The sequence below is a fragment of the Sinocyclocheilus grahami genome, unplaced genomic scaffold (genome assembly GCF_001515645.1).
Source record: "Sinocyclocheilus grahami isolate Dianchi unplaced genomic scaffold, SAMN03320097.WGS_v1.1 scaffold2310.1, whole genome shotgun sequence".
NCBI classification, from domain to species: Eukaryota; Metazoa; Chordata; class Actinopteri; order Cypriniformes; family Cyprinidae; genus Sinocyclocheilus; species Sinocyclocheilus grahami.
In genome coordinates this window covers 12,067-32,904 of record NW_015507489.1, presented here as the reverse complement: position 1 = coordinate 32,904, position 20,838 = coordinate 12,067, and the positions used below count along the sequence as shown (strand labels likewise).

Sequence of the window (20,838 nt, the reverse complement as noted above, 5' to 3'; positions counted from 1 at the left end):
ATACGGTAGGAAATTAAATTAAACGAAATATGGATAATGTTAATTTTGACAAGATGAGAGGGGAGGGGGGCATGATTGGGGAAGGACCGCAAGCCAGTACTCAAATTTCGGACCGGCCAAAGGGCAATGGCGCTATATGTTGGCGCGCTGCCCACCAGGCTATCGGTGCCAACATATCACTGTACTGTTAACATATGCTGGAAAAACACTAAAATAATTTCAACAAGCTTTATGTCAAAAAGCAACAGATTTTAAATTAACAAAAAATAATGGTTGGGTGACAACATAACATGTTCAAATGTTCAAGTTTTGACAAAAAAAAAGTTTTATAAAATGATAAACGTCACATTTCAGCCTTCTTTTTTTTCCAATTTTATTTATGTAAGATTTCTGTAAACAGACACAGAACAATCGCTTCTGGGATGGACCAAATCGGCTCGCTTAAAACCAGATGGCTCTTTCACTCCATGGCCTTTTTTTGGTCTCTTCACCGTGTTAATAGCGCTCCAACTTGCGCTCACACGCTCACCATCACGCTGAGTGTTTACACCAAGACACTGAAGGGGATCCAAATTGAAGATTCAGACAGTCTCTTCAGCCTCCTTGATCCTGATATTGATGTTGTGGTGTGCTTGACCTTCACATCTCTGAAATACAAAGACCCATATCTTTCAACCCTGAATGAGTTTCTAAAATCTGACCCCTTTAAAGAGTTAGATGGGGAAAACAAGTTTTCCCTGACATATTCTGTCCAAAAATCATTCAACGCTCATGATTTCACTTCAAAAATGAGAGAAAACGTATCTCACTTCAGAAGTTTTTCAGAGGCCAATAAAGATGAAACGAGAATGCGCTTCATTATTTCTGCAATTTCTGATTCCTCCAGTCCTGGCTCCTCTATCTATCTGTATGAAAAAGGGATTCTGACAAATACACAGTTCCAGCCAGTGTCCAAGCCACCCACACCAATAGTGAAGAATGTTCTGGACCAAACTGTGTCCCTGAAACTGCAGAAGTCCCCAACTGGAGAAACAGTGAAGTATAGAGTAGAGTACAAGCAGATGAAAGCAGATTCTGGAGCTGAGGAACAGTGGCTTGTCGTAGACACAGATGATGAAGACTTTACTCTGACTGGATTGATATCTGGAAAGCAGTACCTGATCCGCTACAGGATAGTGGGTAAAGTGGGAGTGAGTGAAGCCAGTGATACTGTCAGCCCTACACTCTCTTCAAGTAAGTGTTGTCTGCACATTTTTATTAATACTTTCTTTTTTAAATTTCCTCAAAACATTTGCTATGTTCAAACTTTCAGCATTTAGAATTATGTTTGGGACTGTATTGGGTAAAGTGGGAATGAGTGAAGCCAGTGATTCTGTCAGCCCTCCACTCTCTTCAAGTAAGTGTCATCTGCACATTTTTATAAATACTTTCTTTTTTTTAATTTCCTCAAAACATTTGCAATATTCAAACTGTTAGTATTTAGAATTATGTTTGGGACTGTATTAAACAGGTGTAACTACCAAACTGTCCTGTTCACACAGCAGCATATACATTATTTGAACAGCTACTATATTAATAACCACCCATTAGGTGTATTAGGTACACGGTGGGGATAGTACATACTAACAAAGGCATAATCAAGGTGACACCACTCAGCTGTGGGTGATAAGAATGAGAGAGGGTCAGAGTTTTGCTAGGTCTGTGTGCTTGCCATGCATGTATTCATTTCCTCTGCTGTGGAGTCTTTCTCTGAATTGTTACTGGAAATTGACTTTATTTTTTGTTCCACTATTCTCACCACCACCATTTTAAAAGTCGAACAGAGGCTCAACTGCCAGACACCAGTATACATGAGTGTCCTCTCTCTAGTTCTTTCCTAGCTGACACATGTATACCAATAGGGTTCCATCCCTGTTATAAAAAACAGCATATGCTGGTTAGGTATGTTTTGAAGCATGGCAGCTGGTTTAACCTGTTATCCCTTTCAAATAAAAATACATTAAATCAGTCCTGGAGCAATCCAGAAAAGTAATGGGTTGAAAGTCACATGTCTCATGAGTTTCTATTTCAAATCTGAAGAAGATACCATGAAAAATTTGATTCATGCAACCATTTTTCTGAGACTATGTCTAGCCCCCCCCCCCCACAACAAAGTGATTTATTTGAGCACTAGAATAATACAATAAGAATAATTTGAGTAATAAAAATACATAAGAAATAAAAAGAATTAACTATGTATGCCAATTACAGTACATCCTGAGATTGCTAGAAATACAGCAGACACACTGATAGTATGGGGTGTGCAATATTGACAAAAAATAATATCTCGATATTTTCTGGGATTTTATCGATAACGATAATTAGACGATATTTTGCTGAGTGTGTTATTGTGCTGGTACCTTAAGGACTGCCGAAGACAGCTGACTCCTAATGTTTTTAATATTCTTCATATTCTGTGTGGTGGTCAGTTCATACTGATAGAAATTAATATTTTCCAATAAGTTTAAACAGATTTTTACATTTTATGGGCATTTTTACCTTTATAAAGCCATTTTTTTCTAGAAGTGTCCATTATCTTTTGAGTCAAATTCTTACATTTAATCAGGGAATTAGAATAATAAGACATTTGGGCTGTTATCAAGCAAATTAAATCAACACAGAAGCTGCATCTGAAGTGGCATTTACATGTATTTACACACATGTATTTTGTTTAATGCAAGACATGAATGCATTTAACCTGCAATTACAAATGCATAAATAATGTTTTGATATATTAAACATAAAACGTTGAATACTGATATTTGAAATGATTTAAAACATGAAAAAAATCTATAAAGAAAAAGAAAAAGCCAAAATTTTAAATTAAAACCACCAGCAGGTGGCAGCAAATCACTCTTAATAAGCGAGTCATTGCGATCGAACCGAATCATTTAAACAGTTGATTCATTCAAGAACGAAACACCGTCATGTTGCTCACCGTGTCCCGAGCCTTCAAGGTTGGACGATTGGTTCGTCGGGGTGGTCCGCGCTGGTTCTCAGCGCCCCGCCCGCCCCGGTTCCATTCTCCAGGTTGTGGACGGCACCTTTTTCTGCCGGAAACCGACCTGCTAACTCCTCCTCCCTCACCACTCTCGACGGTGGTGCAGCTAGGGGGTATACGGGGGTCCCCCCAGTGGAGTGGTCGGTTGCGATGCAGTTGTGTCCTAATACCGCCTCCACCTGGCAGGACGAACCATGCCTCCCCTCCCAGGTCTGTAGGTACTCGTCTGGCCTGTCTGGCGATGCTTATACGGCCTGTGGAGAAGCTGCCTCTGCCTTACACGCTACGGTGTTACTGCAGGTTCTTCAGGCTAAAGCACTGAGGGATCTGCACGAGGGTGGTCAAGATCCGGAAGTTCTAAAAGAGCTCCGAACCGCAACTGATCTCGTGCTCCTAGCGACAAAGGTCACCGCAAGTTCTCTGGGTCGTGCGATGTCCACACTTGTGGTCCAGGAGCGTCACCTCTGGTTGTGTCTGGTCGACATGAGGGAAGCCGACAAAGTTCAGGTCCTCAAGGTCCCTGTGTCCCAGACCGGCCTTTTCGGCAACACAGTCGAGAACATGGCCCAGCAGTTCTCGGCTGCACAGGAGCAGACTGAGGCGGTCTGACCTTCTGCCCCGGCGGGCAGCTGCTGCCTCCACCCGTCTGCCGGCTGCAGCGACCCAGCCTGCTCGTCGCTGAGGGCGGCCCCCTGCGTCCACCCCCGCTCCTGTGCCGCATCCGCAGCAGCCTCAAGCAAGCGGCGCTGTGGAGCTTGGCCCAGCAGCTCTCGGCTGCACAGAAGCAGACTGAGGCGGGTCGTCACACCCTGCCCCGGCGGGCAGCTGCTGCCTCCACCCGTCTGCCGGCTGCAGCGACCCAGCCTGCTCGTCGCTGAGGGCGGCCCCCTGCGTCCACCCCCGCTCCTGTGCCGCATCCGCAGCAGCCTCAAGCAAGCGGCGCTGTGGAGCTTGGCGTAGGCAGGCAGCCCCGCCCGTCAAGGCCCCCGACAACATGGCGGTGAGCGGAAGAGCAAGAGGCCTTGGTATGGGCGACCCAGAGAGAAAGGGATGTACCTCTCCCTTCCCCGGAGGAGGGCCGGGTGGAGAATCTGGTTTCCAAAAATCTCGACAGGAGAGCGGGTTTCTCTGTCTCTGGGTCCCAAGAGGGCATGGAGAGTCGCGGACGGACCAACACCAGACCACATTCATCCTCCTATCTCGCCAGCAGGCAGCAGCGGGCAGTTCAAGAGTGTTGTCAAAGGCCCTACTCACGCACCCTCCATCAAACCGTGGAACCAGGTAAGTGTTGCACTGCACACTCAGACACCTCTTTAGGTCCCTGCGTTCCACCTCTCTGCCCCAACACGGGTACGTCAGTGGTCCTGCTGGTCCAGCTTGTGTGGTGTCTGGGTACCTGGCTACCCATACCATCTCGCTGGTTCCTGCGGACCATCAGACTCGGCTATGCAATTCAGTTTGCCCGGCGTCCCCCCAAGGTCAGTTGCATCTGCTTCACATCAGTGAAAGCCGCTGATGCTCCTGTCTTGCGTGCGGAGATCGCAGTCCTACTGGCGAAGGATGCAATAGAGCCAGTCCCTCCAGCCGATATAGAGATGGGGTTTTACAGTCCCTACTTCGTTGTACCCAAGAAAGGCGGTGGGTTACGACCGATCTTGGATCTGCGTGTCTTGAACCGGGCTCTTCACCAGTTACCGTTCTAGATGTTGACGCAGGAACGCATCTTTGGGTGCATCCGTCCCTGAGATTGGTTTGCAGCGATCGACCTGAAGGACGCGTACTTTCATGTGTCGATCCTTCCGTACCACAGACCATTGTTGTGGTTCGCGTCTGAAGGACGAGCATATCAGTACGGGCATATCAGTACGAGGTCCTGCCCTCCAGGCTGTCCCTGTCGCCCCGTGTCTTCACATAAGTTGCGGAGGCAGCCCTTGTTCCCCTGAGAGGACAGAGCGTTCACATTTCGACGGCTAGCTCGTACTAGTTCAGGATCAGTTGTGTGCACACAGGGACTTGGTGCTTTTGCACCTCAGCCGGTTGGGCCTTCGGGTCAACTGGGAAAAGAGCAAACTCTCATTGGAGAGGATCTCTTTTCTCGGTATGGAGTTGGATTCGGTCGCGCACGCCTCATGCAAGGACGAGCTCAGTCGGTGTTGAACTGCCTGAATATGTTCAAGGATAGGACGGCGGTCCCACTGAAACACTTTCAGAGGCTCCTGGCGCATATGGCAGCTGCAGCGGCAGTTACGCCACTGGGGATACTTCATATGAGACCGCTTTAACACTGGCTCTATGGCCAAGTCCTGAGGTGGGCGTGGCTACGCGGCACTCTCCGAGTCACACTGGACTGCCGCCAAACCTTCACCCCGTGGTCAGACCTTGCGTTTCTCCGGTCAGGAGTGCCCCTAGAGCAGGTCTCCAGACATCCTGTGGTTCACACGGATGCCTCTACCACCGGCAGTGTCGGGGGTTTGGACGGGCCCCCAACTGCACTGGCACATCAATTGCCTAGAGTTGCTGGCAGTGCGCCTTGCCTTGATCCGTCTCAAATGGTGCTTACAAGGCAAGCACGTACTGGTCCGCACGGACAACACTGCGACCGTTGCATACGTCAACCGACAAAGTGGTCTACATTCCCATCGCATGTTGCAATTCGCCCGCCACCTCCTCCTCTGGAGTCAGAAGCATCTGAGGTCGCTTCGTGCCATTCACATTCCTGGTCTGCACAACCGGTCAGCCAACGAGCTGTCACGAACTGCGCTCCCGGGAGAATGGAGACTCCATCCCCAGACCCCAGCCTCTCAGGTAGACCTGTTTGCCTCTCCAGAAACATCTCACTGCTGGTTGTTCTACTCCCTGACTGATAAAACCCACATTTTATATTAGACATGTATGGCGCTGTAGGATCATACAAATTACATCTAATTGAAAGCTTTGTTTATTGCTGGTAAATTATCTGAGATGCATAACCAGTGTGATAGCTAGAAATTGCGAGAAATAACGTCAATTGTAAGGAGGAAAAGAATGGCTAAAACTGGCAAAACCAGTCCAACATCATAACTAACAAGGTGAGAAAAGATTGACTCGTCTAACATATTCAAAAACTGTTAACATATTTTAAAACTGCAACTTTTAACACTACAAACATGGACCTACTGTAGCCCATATTTACTGTTAAAATAATACCTATTTAAAATAATTTTAATTCTGTTGTTACCAAGGGTTGAAGGAATGAATGAATATGCAATTAGAATATGTTTTTAAGAATTTAAGACCTATTTTTTAAAATCAGTATTTGAAACCAAACATCAGTGATTTATTTTTATGATCTTTAATAATTTTAACTAAAACATGGCATCCATGTATTAATGGAAATTTTCATAATAAACAGAGGAATTATCTCATATCCTTCTTAAGCATGAGACACATATTGGTCAATCAATGTTTATTTGAAAAAAAAATAAAAATAAAGAGGTCTGCCTCGCTAAATGTTACCATGTTTTCATCTGTTTTTACTTTAAAAACACATAATAATGATCAAAGATTAGGCTACTGTTTTATTTTCATCTTTATTTTATGTAGTTTTATTTATTTGCTCACATCTTGCCTCATGTAACTGCTTTTGCATTAGCAAGAGGCTTTTTTTGGCCTTTTTTTTTTCGCAAAAAGGCTGTATTTTCATAATTCTGGTACTGTCAGGCAGCAGTGGTTGTTATAAAATACAACTCTCACAAGAACTGAATCAATCAAGCAATGTGTCACCATGGAAACAGAGCAGATTAGAACCAATTAGCAATAACAATCATACTAGAACAAGAAGATAAAACTGAAAACCTGAAAAGACATGAACACTGGGAAAAAAAACTGAAAATGTGACAGGTACTCATGTGAATTACTCTTTGAAGATTATAATTAATAAAATATCATTCATATTGGAAAATGAATGGTAATTTATTTGCATATGCTATGCAATCTTTGTTTTGAAAAATGCAGTAAAAAAAAAAAACACTTTTATTTTCCCCATTAATCAAAAACAGTGTCTCAAAATGAGCCGTTCAGGAATGTGCTCCAAAGTGACATCACATTGGTAAAAGCCCCGCCTATGACTGGTAACAATCTCTGACTTATTAACTTAGCTCCTCCTCGAATGAGCTGTACACAGTCTGCCATGTTTACCTCCTCGCCAGAGCATTTATTCCTATAAAGCTTATAAAACAAGAATTTATACTTATAAAGCTACTTAAGTTAAACAGTCAAGAGCAGTGAGTGCTTTTCTATTTTTATTGTGTTTGTTTTGTATTTACAGCACAGACCGCAGTAGGTACTGTATATTATACTGCGGTGACGCAGCTCTAATAATATACACATGCGATTTGTTTTCCAGCTGTTTGTGTGAACTTATGTGAACTGCAATGTCGCGTGATCACAATAGACATAATAATCAAAACCAAACTGATGTTTTGTTAGTTTTTGAGTATCAAGAGGTACGAGCTGTAACGGCACAGCCCTCTTCTGGAAAGGGGGCGGGAAGTAGCAGCAGCTCATTTGCATTTAAAGAGACATGCACGAAAACTGTGTTTTTGCTTCTGTTAAAAAGGTAATTTTCAGCATGGAATAATACAGTGCAACCAGAAAGTATTCATAGCGCTTCAGTTTTTCCACATTTTGTTATGTTACAGCCTTATTCCAAAATGGATTAAATTATTTTCCTCAATTCTACAAACAATATCCCATAATGACAGCGTGAAAGAAGTTTGTTTGAAATCTTTGCAAATTTATTAAAAAATAAAAATAAAAAATAAATAAAAAATTTAAAAAAAACTTTTTAAATAACTTTTTTTTTTAAATAACTCGTACAAAAGTATTGTGTACTGAAATATTGTGTATTGTTCAATACTGAAAAACATCCCCACAGCATGATGCTGCCACCACCATGCTTCACTGTATGGATGGTATTGGCCAGGTGATGAGCGGTGCCTGGTTTCCTCCAGACATGACGCTTGCCATTCAGGCCAAGGTCACCTCCCTAACTAAGGCCCTTCTCCCCCGATCGCTCAGTTTGGCCAGGCGGCCCACTCTAAGAAGTGTCCTGGTGGTTCCAAACTTCTTCCATTTACAGATGATGGAGGCCACTGTGCTCAATGGGACCTTCAATGCTGCAGAAATTTTTCTGTACCCTTCCCCAGATCTGTGCCTTGATACAATCCTGTCTCTGAGGTCTACAGACAATTCCTTGGACTTCATGGCTTGGTTTGTGCTCTGTGGGACCTTATATAGATAGGTGTGTGCCTTTCCAAATCATGCCTTATCAACTGAATTTACCACAGGTGGACTCTAATCAAGTTGTAGAAACATCTCAAGGATGTTCAGTGGAAACAGAATGCACCTGAGCTCAATTTTGAGTGTCATGGCAAAGGCTGTGAATACTTATTAGGGGCAGTCGTGGCCTAATGGTTATAGAGTTGGACTTGTAAACCGCCCACTGCTCCGGGTGTGTGTTCACGGTGTGTGTGTGTGTGTGTGTGTGTGTTTGTTCACTACTCACTGCTGTGTGCGTGCACTTGGATGGGTTAAATGCAGAGCACAAATTTCAAGTATGGGACACCATACTTGGTCATACATAAAGTCCTTTCCTGTATGTAAATGTGAGTTTTTTTTATTTTTAATAAATTAACAAAGATTTCAAACAAACTTATTTCATGTTGTAATTATGGGGTATTATTTGTAGAATTTTGAGGAAAATAATGGATTTAATCCATTTTGGTAAAAGGCTGTAACATAACAAAATGTGGAAAAAGTGAAGCATACTTTCCGGATGCACTGTAAATGATCTGTGGGGTATTTTGAGCTGAAATTTCACAGACACATTCTAGGGACACCTGAAACATGGATTCTTCTATTACTTGACCACTGTCTAAAGATTTAGGTTTCTATGGGCAGGGGTGCACATAAGTGGTGCGCAGGTGTGCATGCACGACCAAAATAAAAAATGCACTGGGTAAATAAAGTGCAATAATAAACTATTATTACTATTATTAATTATTATATTTTTATAGTTATATTTAATGGGTCACATTATATGCAGTGTGAACACCAAACCAAATCTCCAGGTGCTCTCATGAGAACCAGACCAAAAAACTCCTTTGCACCTGTCTATGGGGGAGAAAAACTTAAAAATATTATTTTCTCCTTGGATTACTCTGTCATTGTTAAATTGTGAATATTCTGCACATGAAGGTTTTTTTGTCATTGTTTTTACCACATTATGCCACATTTTATATTGTGATTTAGATTCCTGTATGAATGGAAAGCGGACCATATAGTAAAACTAATCACTACAGTAATGCATGTATAACATGACATCATGTAGAACATTGTTAGAAGTAGATGCAGGATCTTTTTCTATTGACATGATAATTCACTGTTCATGTCTGTTGATTTCCACAGTCACATTCACCAACATGGTTCCCGGGACCAGGAACAAGTTGCTACAATGTAAGTCACTAAGAAAACAAGTAGAAAAACTCACCAAGTGTTGTTTGGAAATAAAACAACTTTTCATAAAACTCAATCTGCTATCCACTTATGACAATTTAGTCAACTTTTGTTGACTGTTGTCAAAACAATACAATACAGTACTACAGTACCTCGGGGTAATTCCCTTCTTGAAAACACTGAATACACAATTCAATACTTTGAGGTAATTCCTCTCCCAGAGCATGGTGACGGCTTCCCGTCAAGAAGCTACTATCACTACCCCAATACACAGGTGAGCATCAGGTCTCTAGCATCTACACACTATCACTGTCTGCAGGGTGTACATAGGTCCAACACAGTATCATTAACACTAACTCAGGGCATACTGACACTAATACCGAGCAAGAGTGGCCTGGACTCACATTGCACTTTAGCATTCCATTTCTGAGCATGCTTATGTCATTCCGATGCAACTTTTTTTTTTAAATAAATTAATTAAATAAATTAAAAACGCTCTTGCTAATAGATAGAAGTGTTGATGTAATGATGACAGTAACACATACATACTGCTTGTATACAGTGGGGCAAAAAAGTATTTAGTCAGCCACCAATTGTGCAAGTTCTCCCACTTAAAAAGATGAGAGAGGCCTGTAATTTTCATCATAGGTATACCTCAACTATGAGAGACAAAATGAGAAAAAAAAAATCCAGAAAATCACATTGTAGGATTTTTAAAGAATTAATTGGTAAATTCCTCTGTAAAATAAGTATTTGGTCACCTACAAACAAGCAAGATTTCTGGCTCTCACAGACCTGTAACAACTTCTTTAAGAGGCTCCTCTGTCCTCCACTCGTTACCTGTATTAATGGCATCTGTTTGAACTCATTATCAGTATAAAAGACACCTGTCCAAAACCTCAAACAGTCACACTCCAAACTCCACCATGGCCAAGACCAAAGAGCTGTCAAAGGACACCAGAAACAAAATTGTAGACCTGCACCAGGCTGGAAAGACTGAATCTGCAATAGGTAAGCAACTTGGTGTGAAGAAATCAACTGTGGGAGCAATTATTAGAAAATGGAAGACACACAAGACCACTGATAATCTCCCTCGATCTGGGGCTCCACGCAAGATCTCACCCCGTGGGGTCAAAATGATCACAAGAACTGTGAGCAAAAATCCCACAACCACACGGGGGGACCTAGTGAATGACCTGCAGAGAGCTGGGACCAAAGTAACAAAGGCTACCATCAGTAACACACTGCGCCGCCAGGGACTCAAATCCAGACGTGTCCCCCTGCTTAAGCCAGTACATGTCCAGGCCCATCTGAAGTTTGCTAGAGAGCATTTGGATGATCCAGAAGAGGATTGGGAGGATGTCATATGGTCAGATGAAACCAAAATATAACTTTTTGGTAAAAACTCAACTTGTCGTGTTTGGAGGAGAAAGAATGCTGAGTTGCATCCAAAGAACACCATACCTACTGTGAAGCATGGGGGTGGAAACATCATGCTTTGGGGTTGTTTTTCTGCAAAGGGACCAGGACGACTGATCTGTGTAAACGAAAGAATGAATGGGGCCATGTATCGTGAGATTTTGAGTGAAAACCTCCTTCCATCAGCAAGGGCATTGAAGATGAAACGTGGCTGGGTCTTTCAGTATGACAATGATCCCAAACACACCGCCCGGGCAATGAAGGAGTGGCTTCGTAAGAAGCATTTCAAGGTCCTGGGGTGGCCTAGCCAGTCTCCAGATCTCAACCCCATAGAAAATCTTTGGAGGGAGTTGAAAATCCGTGTTGCCCAGCGACAGCCCCAAAACATTACTGCTCTAGAGGAGATCTGCATGGAGGAATGGGCCAAAATACCAGCAACAGTGTGTGAAAACCTTGAGAAGACTTACAGAAAACGTTTGACCTCTGTCATTGTTATATACCCTTTGTTGGCAAAGTATTGAGATGAAATTTGGTTATTGACCAAATACTTATTTTCCACCATAATTTGCAAATAAATTCTTTAAAAATCCTACAATGTGATTTTCTGGATTTTTTTTTCTCATTTTGTCTCTCATAGTTGAGGTATACCTATGATGAAAATTACAGGCCTCTCTCATCTTTTTAAGTGGGAGAACTTGCACAATTGCTGGCTGACTAAATACTTTTTTCCCCACTGTATGTGCTACTGTCCTCCCCAGTTATTAGAAATGGCCAAATTGTAAAAGTGCATGTGTGCATATTTTAAAATATTTTTCGCAAAATTATTACTTCTCAAGTAGAATTAGACCTAGAATTTAATTCACAGTTTTATTCTGTGTATTCTATTTTATGGCGTTGCATGCAAGTAGTAGCCATTCAGTTCTCTGGCACGGTTAGAGCTCAGACTACATGAGTACCATGCCTGAGTCCAAATAAGCCCTCCTCTTCAAGCATGGTACGGCAAGGTATGGCGCGAACACACTAGACAAATGAACTGAACTTTGGCAGTCAAACATGCTTGCTGCTTCAGGTCGCCTAGGTTGAATGTTACTATCTCACTCTGAGCGTCTGAGATGGGTTTTAGTCATCCAACACTACACTCTTATGATCACAAACAAGGCAGTGATAGAGTCTTTAGCAATTTTTTATTCCAAGCTGAATACATGACAACACTTCAAAGTTGCTCAAATTCAAAATTCAAAATATTTTTTTCCCTTAAAAATTATACATTTCCTCAGTTTTCTATGTTATATTGTGAATAAAATAAAGGTTTATATGATTTGGAAATCATTGGATTCTGTTTTTATTTATATTTTATACAGCGTCCCAATTTTTGGGGGGGTTGTACTGTATTAAGTATTTTTAAGTCTAGACCAGGGGTGGTCAACTTCTGTCCTGGAGAGTTTCGCTGCAACCTTGATAAAAACTCACCTGCCTGAAGCTTTCTAGTAACACTTAAACTGTGTCCGAAATCGCTCACTCGTTCACTAATCCCTATTTGATGTTTTATTAACAAGGTTCGGGAGGAGCAGGTTCAGATAATCAATCAATTCAGCACAGGTGGAGATCATCTAGATAATCAACTTAACTAGCACAATACAGCCAAATCAACACTGTCCCACAACAGTTTTCCGGCATCCCTCCTCCACCCCAACTCCTCACTCTTAACTATTCTCATCCCAGACTAGGGATGGGGGGGGTTGTCTGGGTTTGGGCTATATTTCGGGCTCGGAGCCCTCCCTCGGGACAGCACGCCAAATATGCTTACTATTTGCTCAATCCGATTATATGTAAGTGCGAACTCATGAAATAGTGTATGGCAGTTGAGTGCACTATATCAGAAAGGAGTGAACGAAATTAAGTGAACGAATTCGGACACTGACATATACACTGCACTAGAGGGCTGCATTGGGTTTGGGCTCCCGCGGGACCCAACACAAATCTCGCGGAAGCGGGCGGTTTAACATTTGCTACAGGCGGGAGTGGGCGGTCAGAAAATTTTCGATGGGATTTGGCGTGTAGTAGAAATGGAGTCAACACAAGAAGTTGAGAAGAAAATTAAAGCGGCTGTTTACTTAATTATCTAAAAGATGAAGTTTGACCAGGACCCCCTGGCCACAGCACAGGATGAACCACCACCAGCCAAAAAGCAAAGCTACGCTGACCGATTCACAGACTGGGAAGACGTATCCTGCATTTCAGCACCAAAGCCCATCGACGCTGAAATAGCAGAATATCTTGGCAGCCGACTTGCGGACAAACCAGATCCAGACAATGTGCTTCAGTGGTGGAAGTTCAACAAAGAGCGCTTTCCTGTCCTCTCAAAATTTGCGCATTTTATTTTGAGCATTCCCGCATCTAGTGCGCCTTCAGAGAGGGCATTCAGTGTGTGTGGGCGGATCTTGGAAGAAAGACGCACAAGTCTGGGACCGCAGTCAGTCAGCAATATACTTTTCCTTCATAGTAATATGGAGTAAGCAAAGCAAGGCCCAGTGATCAAATTCATTTGTTTGTTTAGTAGTCTACGGTTTTTTTTTTTTTTTCTTTTTTGCAATAGCCTGTTAAGCAAGCTATTGTGAATGTGAAATCTGTGAGATTTTTTTTAAGCATTCTATTTATTTTATTTATTTAGTTTTGTATTTAATTTGTTACAATTATATCTAGCCTATTTTCAAAGTTTTCTGTGTTTATTTATTTAATGTTAAAGATATTTCCTAGTTAATTGTTTGGTGTGTGTGTATGCAGTAGGCCTGGCCTGCATTTAAAAACTGAGGTGCCGCTAGTTGCTGTTTTGTTTTAATGGTTAATGTTTTATAAGCTAATAAAAAAATACCCAATGTTTTTGTCATGTGTGGTGCTTTGGTTTAGCATTGGTTACTTAATCTTATTTAAACGCAATCATGTTTAAAGTCTGTTATTCTGGATGTTAACTTGAACCAATATTTAGTTTGAGTATTTGTGTACATTTTTCACAAGCTCTGAGATAAAGTCCGCGGGAGCGGGCGGGAGTGGACACAAACATTGCGGGCGGGAGTGGAACACATAGATTGCAGGAGCGGGCGGTCCTGGTCATACATTCAGCGGGAGCGGGCGGGCGGGTGCGGGTTTAAGAAAACAGTCCCGCGCAGGGCTCTACACTGCACGTCAGAGCAGGAGCTGTCGCAGAAACATCATCACATATGTACATTTATATTACATGTACCTTATTTTAGAAAATAATACTAATAACAACAACACTCACTATGACTTTATATTGTAATTATACATACCTCCGCGCCAGCTTTGTTGTTTCATTGATGGCATATTATTAGGCCTAATTTTGTTTTGTAAAGCTTAATATGTTCATAATAATTAGATACAATTAAAATACTGGCAACAAAAATAAACACATATTACACACAGACATGTAACACAAACTTTATGTATTTATTATTTTTAATATCTTTAAACTCTCCTTAGCAGCGTTTTGCGATCAGATACGATGACAATGGTCGTAGAGCGCCCTCAGGCGACCGTTAATTTTACATTAGGATGAATACGCTACACACAGGTGATTAACGAATATTTTTTAAAATCATCCACCTAATTATTATCACATCTCTATCATATCTTGTAAGTTAACAACAATGCCACCTCAGTAAATTAGTAAAACATTAAACTGAGTTAATGCCTACATAATATATTATAATATTAATAATGCATAAAATAAACGTTAAAGCAGAAATAAGAAAGATGTAAACGGCATTCAAATTCGCTCGCTCCCGCTCTCTTTTCCAGCTCGTCGGTCCTCTCCGCATTGGATTATGGAAAATAGTGCTTCATTGAGTGTACATCGGCTGTACATGTAAAATCAGAGAGGATTATGGGTAAAAAGTAGTAAGTGAATGTAGGGAATTAACTCGTTCACTCAGAATTTCGGACAGCACTACAAAATGGCCGACACCCTTGAGCAAGGCACCGAACCCCCAACTGCTCCCCGGACAGTGCACTATATAGGGGATAGGGAGCGGTTTCAGACACAGCTTTAGACCTTGATTTGCTTGTTCAGGTGTGTTTGATTAGAGTTGGAGTGAAACTCTGCAGGACTGTGACTCTGAAGGACTGAAGTTGGCCGATCTGATCTGATCACATTGTATGCATATAGATAGCATTTAAAACAGGGATCCTCAAATCTGGCCCACGAGATCCACTTTCCTGCAGTTTAACAGGGATTGGGTGTTCTGCAAAGAGAGTTGGAGGTAAATAATTTTGCAGTAACTGTTATGCTGATGTTGTGGCTGGTCAAGCAAATGTTTGTGCTTGTTTCTGTATGATTTAATTGTTCATATATCTATTAAAATACTGATATTCTGGTTCTAAAATACTGATATTCTATAACTCCTCCCCGATCTTCCCGCTGCCCTGTATCTTGGTCTCTCATTGGCTGTAGGTCATCGCCGATGTGTTTTTCAGTCAGAACTCATTTCACACAGCGTGATTGTGAATTCCCTCAGATCGCGTCTTTGATCATTCACACTGCGTGATTGTCACTCGCGTGAACGAGCACCGATTTGCCTCCGATGTTGGGCATTTGTCAGCGATTTCGCAAAACCTGTCGGCGAGTGAAAAATTGGGCTAATATCGTGCAGTGTGAACTCGGCATAACCCTAATCAAAAACACCTGGGCATGCTAATCACTGTCTTCAAGATCATTAGAAAATCGCAGGTAGGTGAGTTTGATCAGGGTTTTATCAGGGTTGGAGCTAAACTCTGCAGTGCATTGGCCCTCCAGGGCAAGATTTTCTGCACATCTCAGTTTCTTTGTTATTTTAAAATATCCTTTTTACCATTTCTTGAACATGTGCGGATCATTACATAATTTCTCTATTGCAACATAAGTACATTCTTCTAAAGAAAGGACAGGAACTATGTTAAACTAAAAAATTAACAGAGTGAACAACTTTTTAAACCATCACTGGCGACACTTTTATTATCCATCAAAATGTGTGTGTTCATGTACTTTCTGCAGATGGTAAAATAAAACATGATAGAATGATAGAATGAACAGATGGTAAAATAAAACATGATGAGTTTTATAATTAATCATGTAAATCAGTGGTTCCCAAACTGGGGGGCTTGGCAAGGCTAGTGAACAGTAAGCCGATTTTTATAGGGATTCAAAAGAGAAAAACTGCCAAAAATATCTGCTGCGCCACCCGGCAGTATTCAGTGCGCACTGCTCAATGTGTGACGCTACGCTCAATATTCCGCTCTATGAATGTGCGTGCCGTTGAGTTGCTCACGGCCAATATGAACGCTCCACTCGTGTACCGCTCATGCTCAAAGGAAAAGCAAAGTCCACTCAAATAATGCACAGACAGAAAATGTCTATATATACTTGTTCCTGTTTACAATAGCGTCGCATACTGTGCTGTAACATGCTGTAGTACAGCTGTACTGGACAACGCTAGTAAAATTACGCTACTCTCTCGTGACTATACGCTCTGCTCACATGCTCTGATAATAGCTTTGTATGATTTTACATTGTTTTGATAATCACAAAAAAAGGTATATCTGATTCTGTTTCATATAACTGAATAAAAATAATATTGTGACGAGAGTGGCGGGGCCGAGAGCCGTGGGAACGGAGCGAGGCCGGTGGAGTAAATGCTAATGCGCGACACCTGCGCCACTCACCGGTCTCGAGTCTCACGGAGGAGCTCCGGAAGGATACAGAGGAGGAGTGACGACAGTGAAAGACGAGAGAGGACCAGGCCTGGATTTTATTTTGTGTTTTGGTTTCGTTTGTGCGCGACAGTCGTCCACGAGCGGCTGTCGCGCTGTTTTGAGTTTATTTTATTATTAAAGTTTGTTTAAATGTTCGCCGGTTCCTGCCTCCTTCCCGACCTACAAACGTTTGTTACATTGGTGCAGGTGTCGCGCATTAGCAATTACTCCACCGGCCTCGCTCCGTTCCCACGGCTCTCGGCCCCGCCCCTCTCGTCACAAATATATTGAGATTTAGTATTAATATATTTTCTGTCCAATTTTATTGTTACTTTCAATAAACGTGGTTATTTTATTGGCTTGTGATTTTTAAATTCAGTATCATTAAAATGATTGAGTTAAATTTAAAAGTCTTACAAAATGACTATATTATTAAATGAAATAATAAATAATTATTAAAAAGCAGTTTCAGTTTCGGCCAAGAATTTTCATTTCGGTACATCCCTAGATTTTTATGTAAAAAGAAACGTTTTCAGGGTGATACAAGACCCCACTGTGAAATTATCTTGCTTATTATACTGCTACTTGCCACATATGCAAATAATTGAACACAAAATATGAATTTCATCATATTTTATTACCTCAAGACGACATGCAGTACCCGCTGTAGCGGTTGTAGTCGTAAAATAACAGACCACTAGATGGCGTAATTGATTAATATCAGAAATGAGAATTGCTGTTAGCTGAGTAAAATTATGAATGAATGATGCTTAGTAGTTCTGCTCTAAGCATGGACAAGTTTTTGAAAAGACAACAAGTGCCAGGTAAACGTAAAGTAGATGATGAATGAAGAAAGTATGATGAGGCATATCTCGCACTCGGATTCACCAGTACAACGGTGGGTGATGAAGAGAGACAACAGTGTGTTGTGTGCCCCAAAATATTAGCATCTGACAGTATGAAGCCAAACAAGTTAAGATGGCATTTAGAGACGTCGCATCACGAACACAAAGACAAGCCAGTTGATTTTTTCAGAAAAAAATAATTACTCAACTGTCGTGCCCAACAGAGTTGAGTAATTATTTCACAGCGAGTCTCATTGGCTGTCACGTGGGAAAGTTTTATCCAGGGTGTTTGAATTGCGGGATGAGATCAGAATCTTCTTGGAAGAAGAGGGAAATTAAATTGCCAATAAGTTCAACAATAACAAGTTTCTCATGAAACTTGCATACCTAAGCAAAATAACTAAATTTGCAGATGCAGGGCACCAACACCCACCTTTCCCAGCTGGCAGATAAAATCACATTCACAAGAAAACAGGAGATGTGGGAGCAGAGAGTGAAAGAAGGGAATATAGACTCGTTTGAGAACTTGAAATCATTCATTGAGGTCAACAAACTTCAGAACACTGATCCCATGCATGACAACTCCTATCTCTGCCCTACAAAAACATTTCCAGAGGTATTTCCCAGTGCAAGATCCTACAAAATATGATTGGTTTCGAGACCCCTTCAGTGCAACACCACCCGCTGACTTCAGCACAGCAAAACAGGAACAGTTCATTGATGTCACCTCTGATTCAACAATGAGGCTTCAGTTTAAGTCCAAGGCATTGGCTGCATTTTGGATTGGAGTGGAAAAGGACTACCCACTGCTAGACAGGAGAGCCCTGACAATACTCCTTCCTTTTGCCACATCCTACCTATGTGAAATAGGGTTTTCTGCAGTTGCCTCAATCAAGACAATATACAGATCAAAGCTGGACATTGAAAATGAGCTAAGAGTGGCAGTCTCACAGCTGCATCCCTGATTTGAGAGGATCTGCAGCACAAAGCAAGCCCACCCCAGTCACTGAAAAGACTGTGGGACTAGTAAATAAGTCTAAATCCTGCAGTTCAAAAATGTTTAGGGCTGAGATATGGAGATCCCACTTGCAATTAATGCCATTTTAGAAAATAATGGGTCCGTGGACAGTGGAATTTTGGGATGAAACTGGGTGCTGTGGACTCGGGGACCTGCTGAGTGCAGTAAAATCATTTTTATCATGAATGCACCTTGATTTAAAATGTCCAAATAAACACTATCTGGAGCCCATGCAATAAGTCTGAATTGGGACAATACATAGTAGATAAGTGGATAGTCATCCCATTTGCAATTTATTCAGTGGGATGTGGGAGTTGAAAATAGGAAGTATATCCACCTGCAATTTATTTAATGGGCCTTCTGTACTGGTCCCGTGGACACATGTGAATAAAGTGTATTTTTCATAAGCATGAGTGATACTGTTGATGAAACCACCTCTACTGTACTCAGCAGACTCAGTGGAACCCATTCATGTCAGTTTCATGTCATAATAGTGTTGAATTTGCATACAAATGATGTAGAATTAATAAGGTTAATTTTTCATAAGTATGAGTGATATTGTTGATGAGAACACCTCTACTTTGAGGCAAGTTTGAAAAAATCTGTTGAAAACAATGAATGAAGGGAAATTTTTTTTTTTTTAAATGTAATGCTTGTACTCTAAAAGTGACTAGTTCCTTGGTTAGTTTTTTTTCAGTAAGTTGTCACACACTGAATTTGTGTTAATTACCATTAATGAATTACGTTTCAAATAAATCCTCCTGAAAGTGTGTTTATGTTTATGTGTGAATAAACATATTGAATTTTTTTTTATTCTGCAAAAGGGGGGCCCGGCAGAAAAAGTTTGGGATCCACTGGTGTAAATGATGATTTGCACAGAATATCTGCTGTACTGAGACACTGATGATACACTGAACAAAAAGAGTTCAGCTACATGAACAGATTAAACAGATTCATAATTCCTGATTCAGATGTGTTTTCTCTCCATCAGATTTCCATCACTTCACTCTGGATCCAAACACAGTGAATAACAACCTTCATCTGTCTGAGAGCAACAGAGTGATTATTCACACTGGCACATATCAGTCGTATCCTGATCATCCAGACAGATTTGATTATTGGTGTCAGGTGTTGTGCAGAGAGAGTGTGTGTGGACGCTGTTACTGGGAGATTGAGTGCAGTGGAGAATACGTGTCTATATCAGTGTCATATAAGAGCATCAGCAGGAAGGGAGAAAGTTATGAATGTTGGTTTGGATATAATGATCATTCCTGGAGTTTGATCTGCTGTTCCTTCTATTATGCATTCAGACACAATAACATACAGACTGTTCTCCCTGTAAAGCCCATCAGCAGGAGAATAGGAGTGTTTGTGGATCACAGTGCTGGAACTCTGTCCTTCTACAGCGTCTCCAGAAACACAATGAGCCTCATCCACACAGTCCAGACCACATTCACTCAGCCGCTCTATCCTGGGTTCTGGGTTTGGTCAAGATCATCAGTGAATCTGTGTTGATGAATCAGAAAAGACTGATGAGAGATTCTACCCATAATGCTTTGAGTTGCATGATAAATCAGTGACAGTGAGATGTTATAGAGTCTCTTTATTACATTAATACTGCAGCTCAACTTCTGTCACTGAAATAACAGTCAGAATAAATGTGTCTAATAAAGCTTCATATAGACAGATCAGTGTTTGTGTGTTTATGAGCCCTGTTGAGTGACGATGTGTATCTGTGCTTTTCTCAACCTACATTTGTGTTGATGGAAATCAGTCATTTAGTTTTTATCCAGTTCCAGTTATGGAGTTAATAAAGTAGGCAGAGGTAGCAATATTTTAGTAAGTGGCTTATTTCCAAGATATAGCATTTGGATTTAAGTTAACTATGGGATTGTGATTGTTTTACACCACGCATACAGAAGAGAGACAACTCTGATTTGCATTTAACATCATTAACAACTAGTTGTTCAGTTCGATTCCATACACACCATAGAATTTCTGTAAATGTGGTTGTCACTACATTTTCAGGAGTTAATTCAATAGCAGAAGGCAGTTGACACTCCCATAAATTACCGAATTGTGTGCATACAGAACAGGATTAAACAATAAAAGGTGAACTGACAATCAAATTTAGAATTTAGCTGCAGTGTGTATGTGGCCATAGATATCTCAAACGTGGTGGGATGATCACCTGCAATTCACACGCACAAACACACCTGTCAGACACATTGGTGGCATAATAATTAGCATATTTGCATTTTTGATCAGAACTCTCA

At 41.4% G+C, this 20,838-nt stretch overlaps 1 protein-coding gene across 1 annotated transcript; it reads left to right on the top strand.

Annotated features, from left to right (window-relative positions):
- Positions 1-548: 548 nt before the first annotated feature.
- On the top strand, positions 549-20,220 carry LOC107574692 (tripartite motif-containing protein 16-like protein). The gene is made up of 3 exons (XM_016261131.1): positions 549-1,233; positions 9,488-9,535; positions 19,554-20,220. The coding sequence occupies exons 1-3, from the start codon at positions 789-791 to the stop codon at positions 20,075-20,077; spliced, it is 1,017 nt and encodes a 338-aa protein (XP_016116617.1). The 5' UTR covers positions 549-788; the 3' UTR covers positions 20,078-20,220.
- Positions 20,221-20,838: the final 618 nt, after the last annotated feature.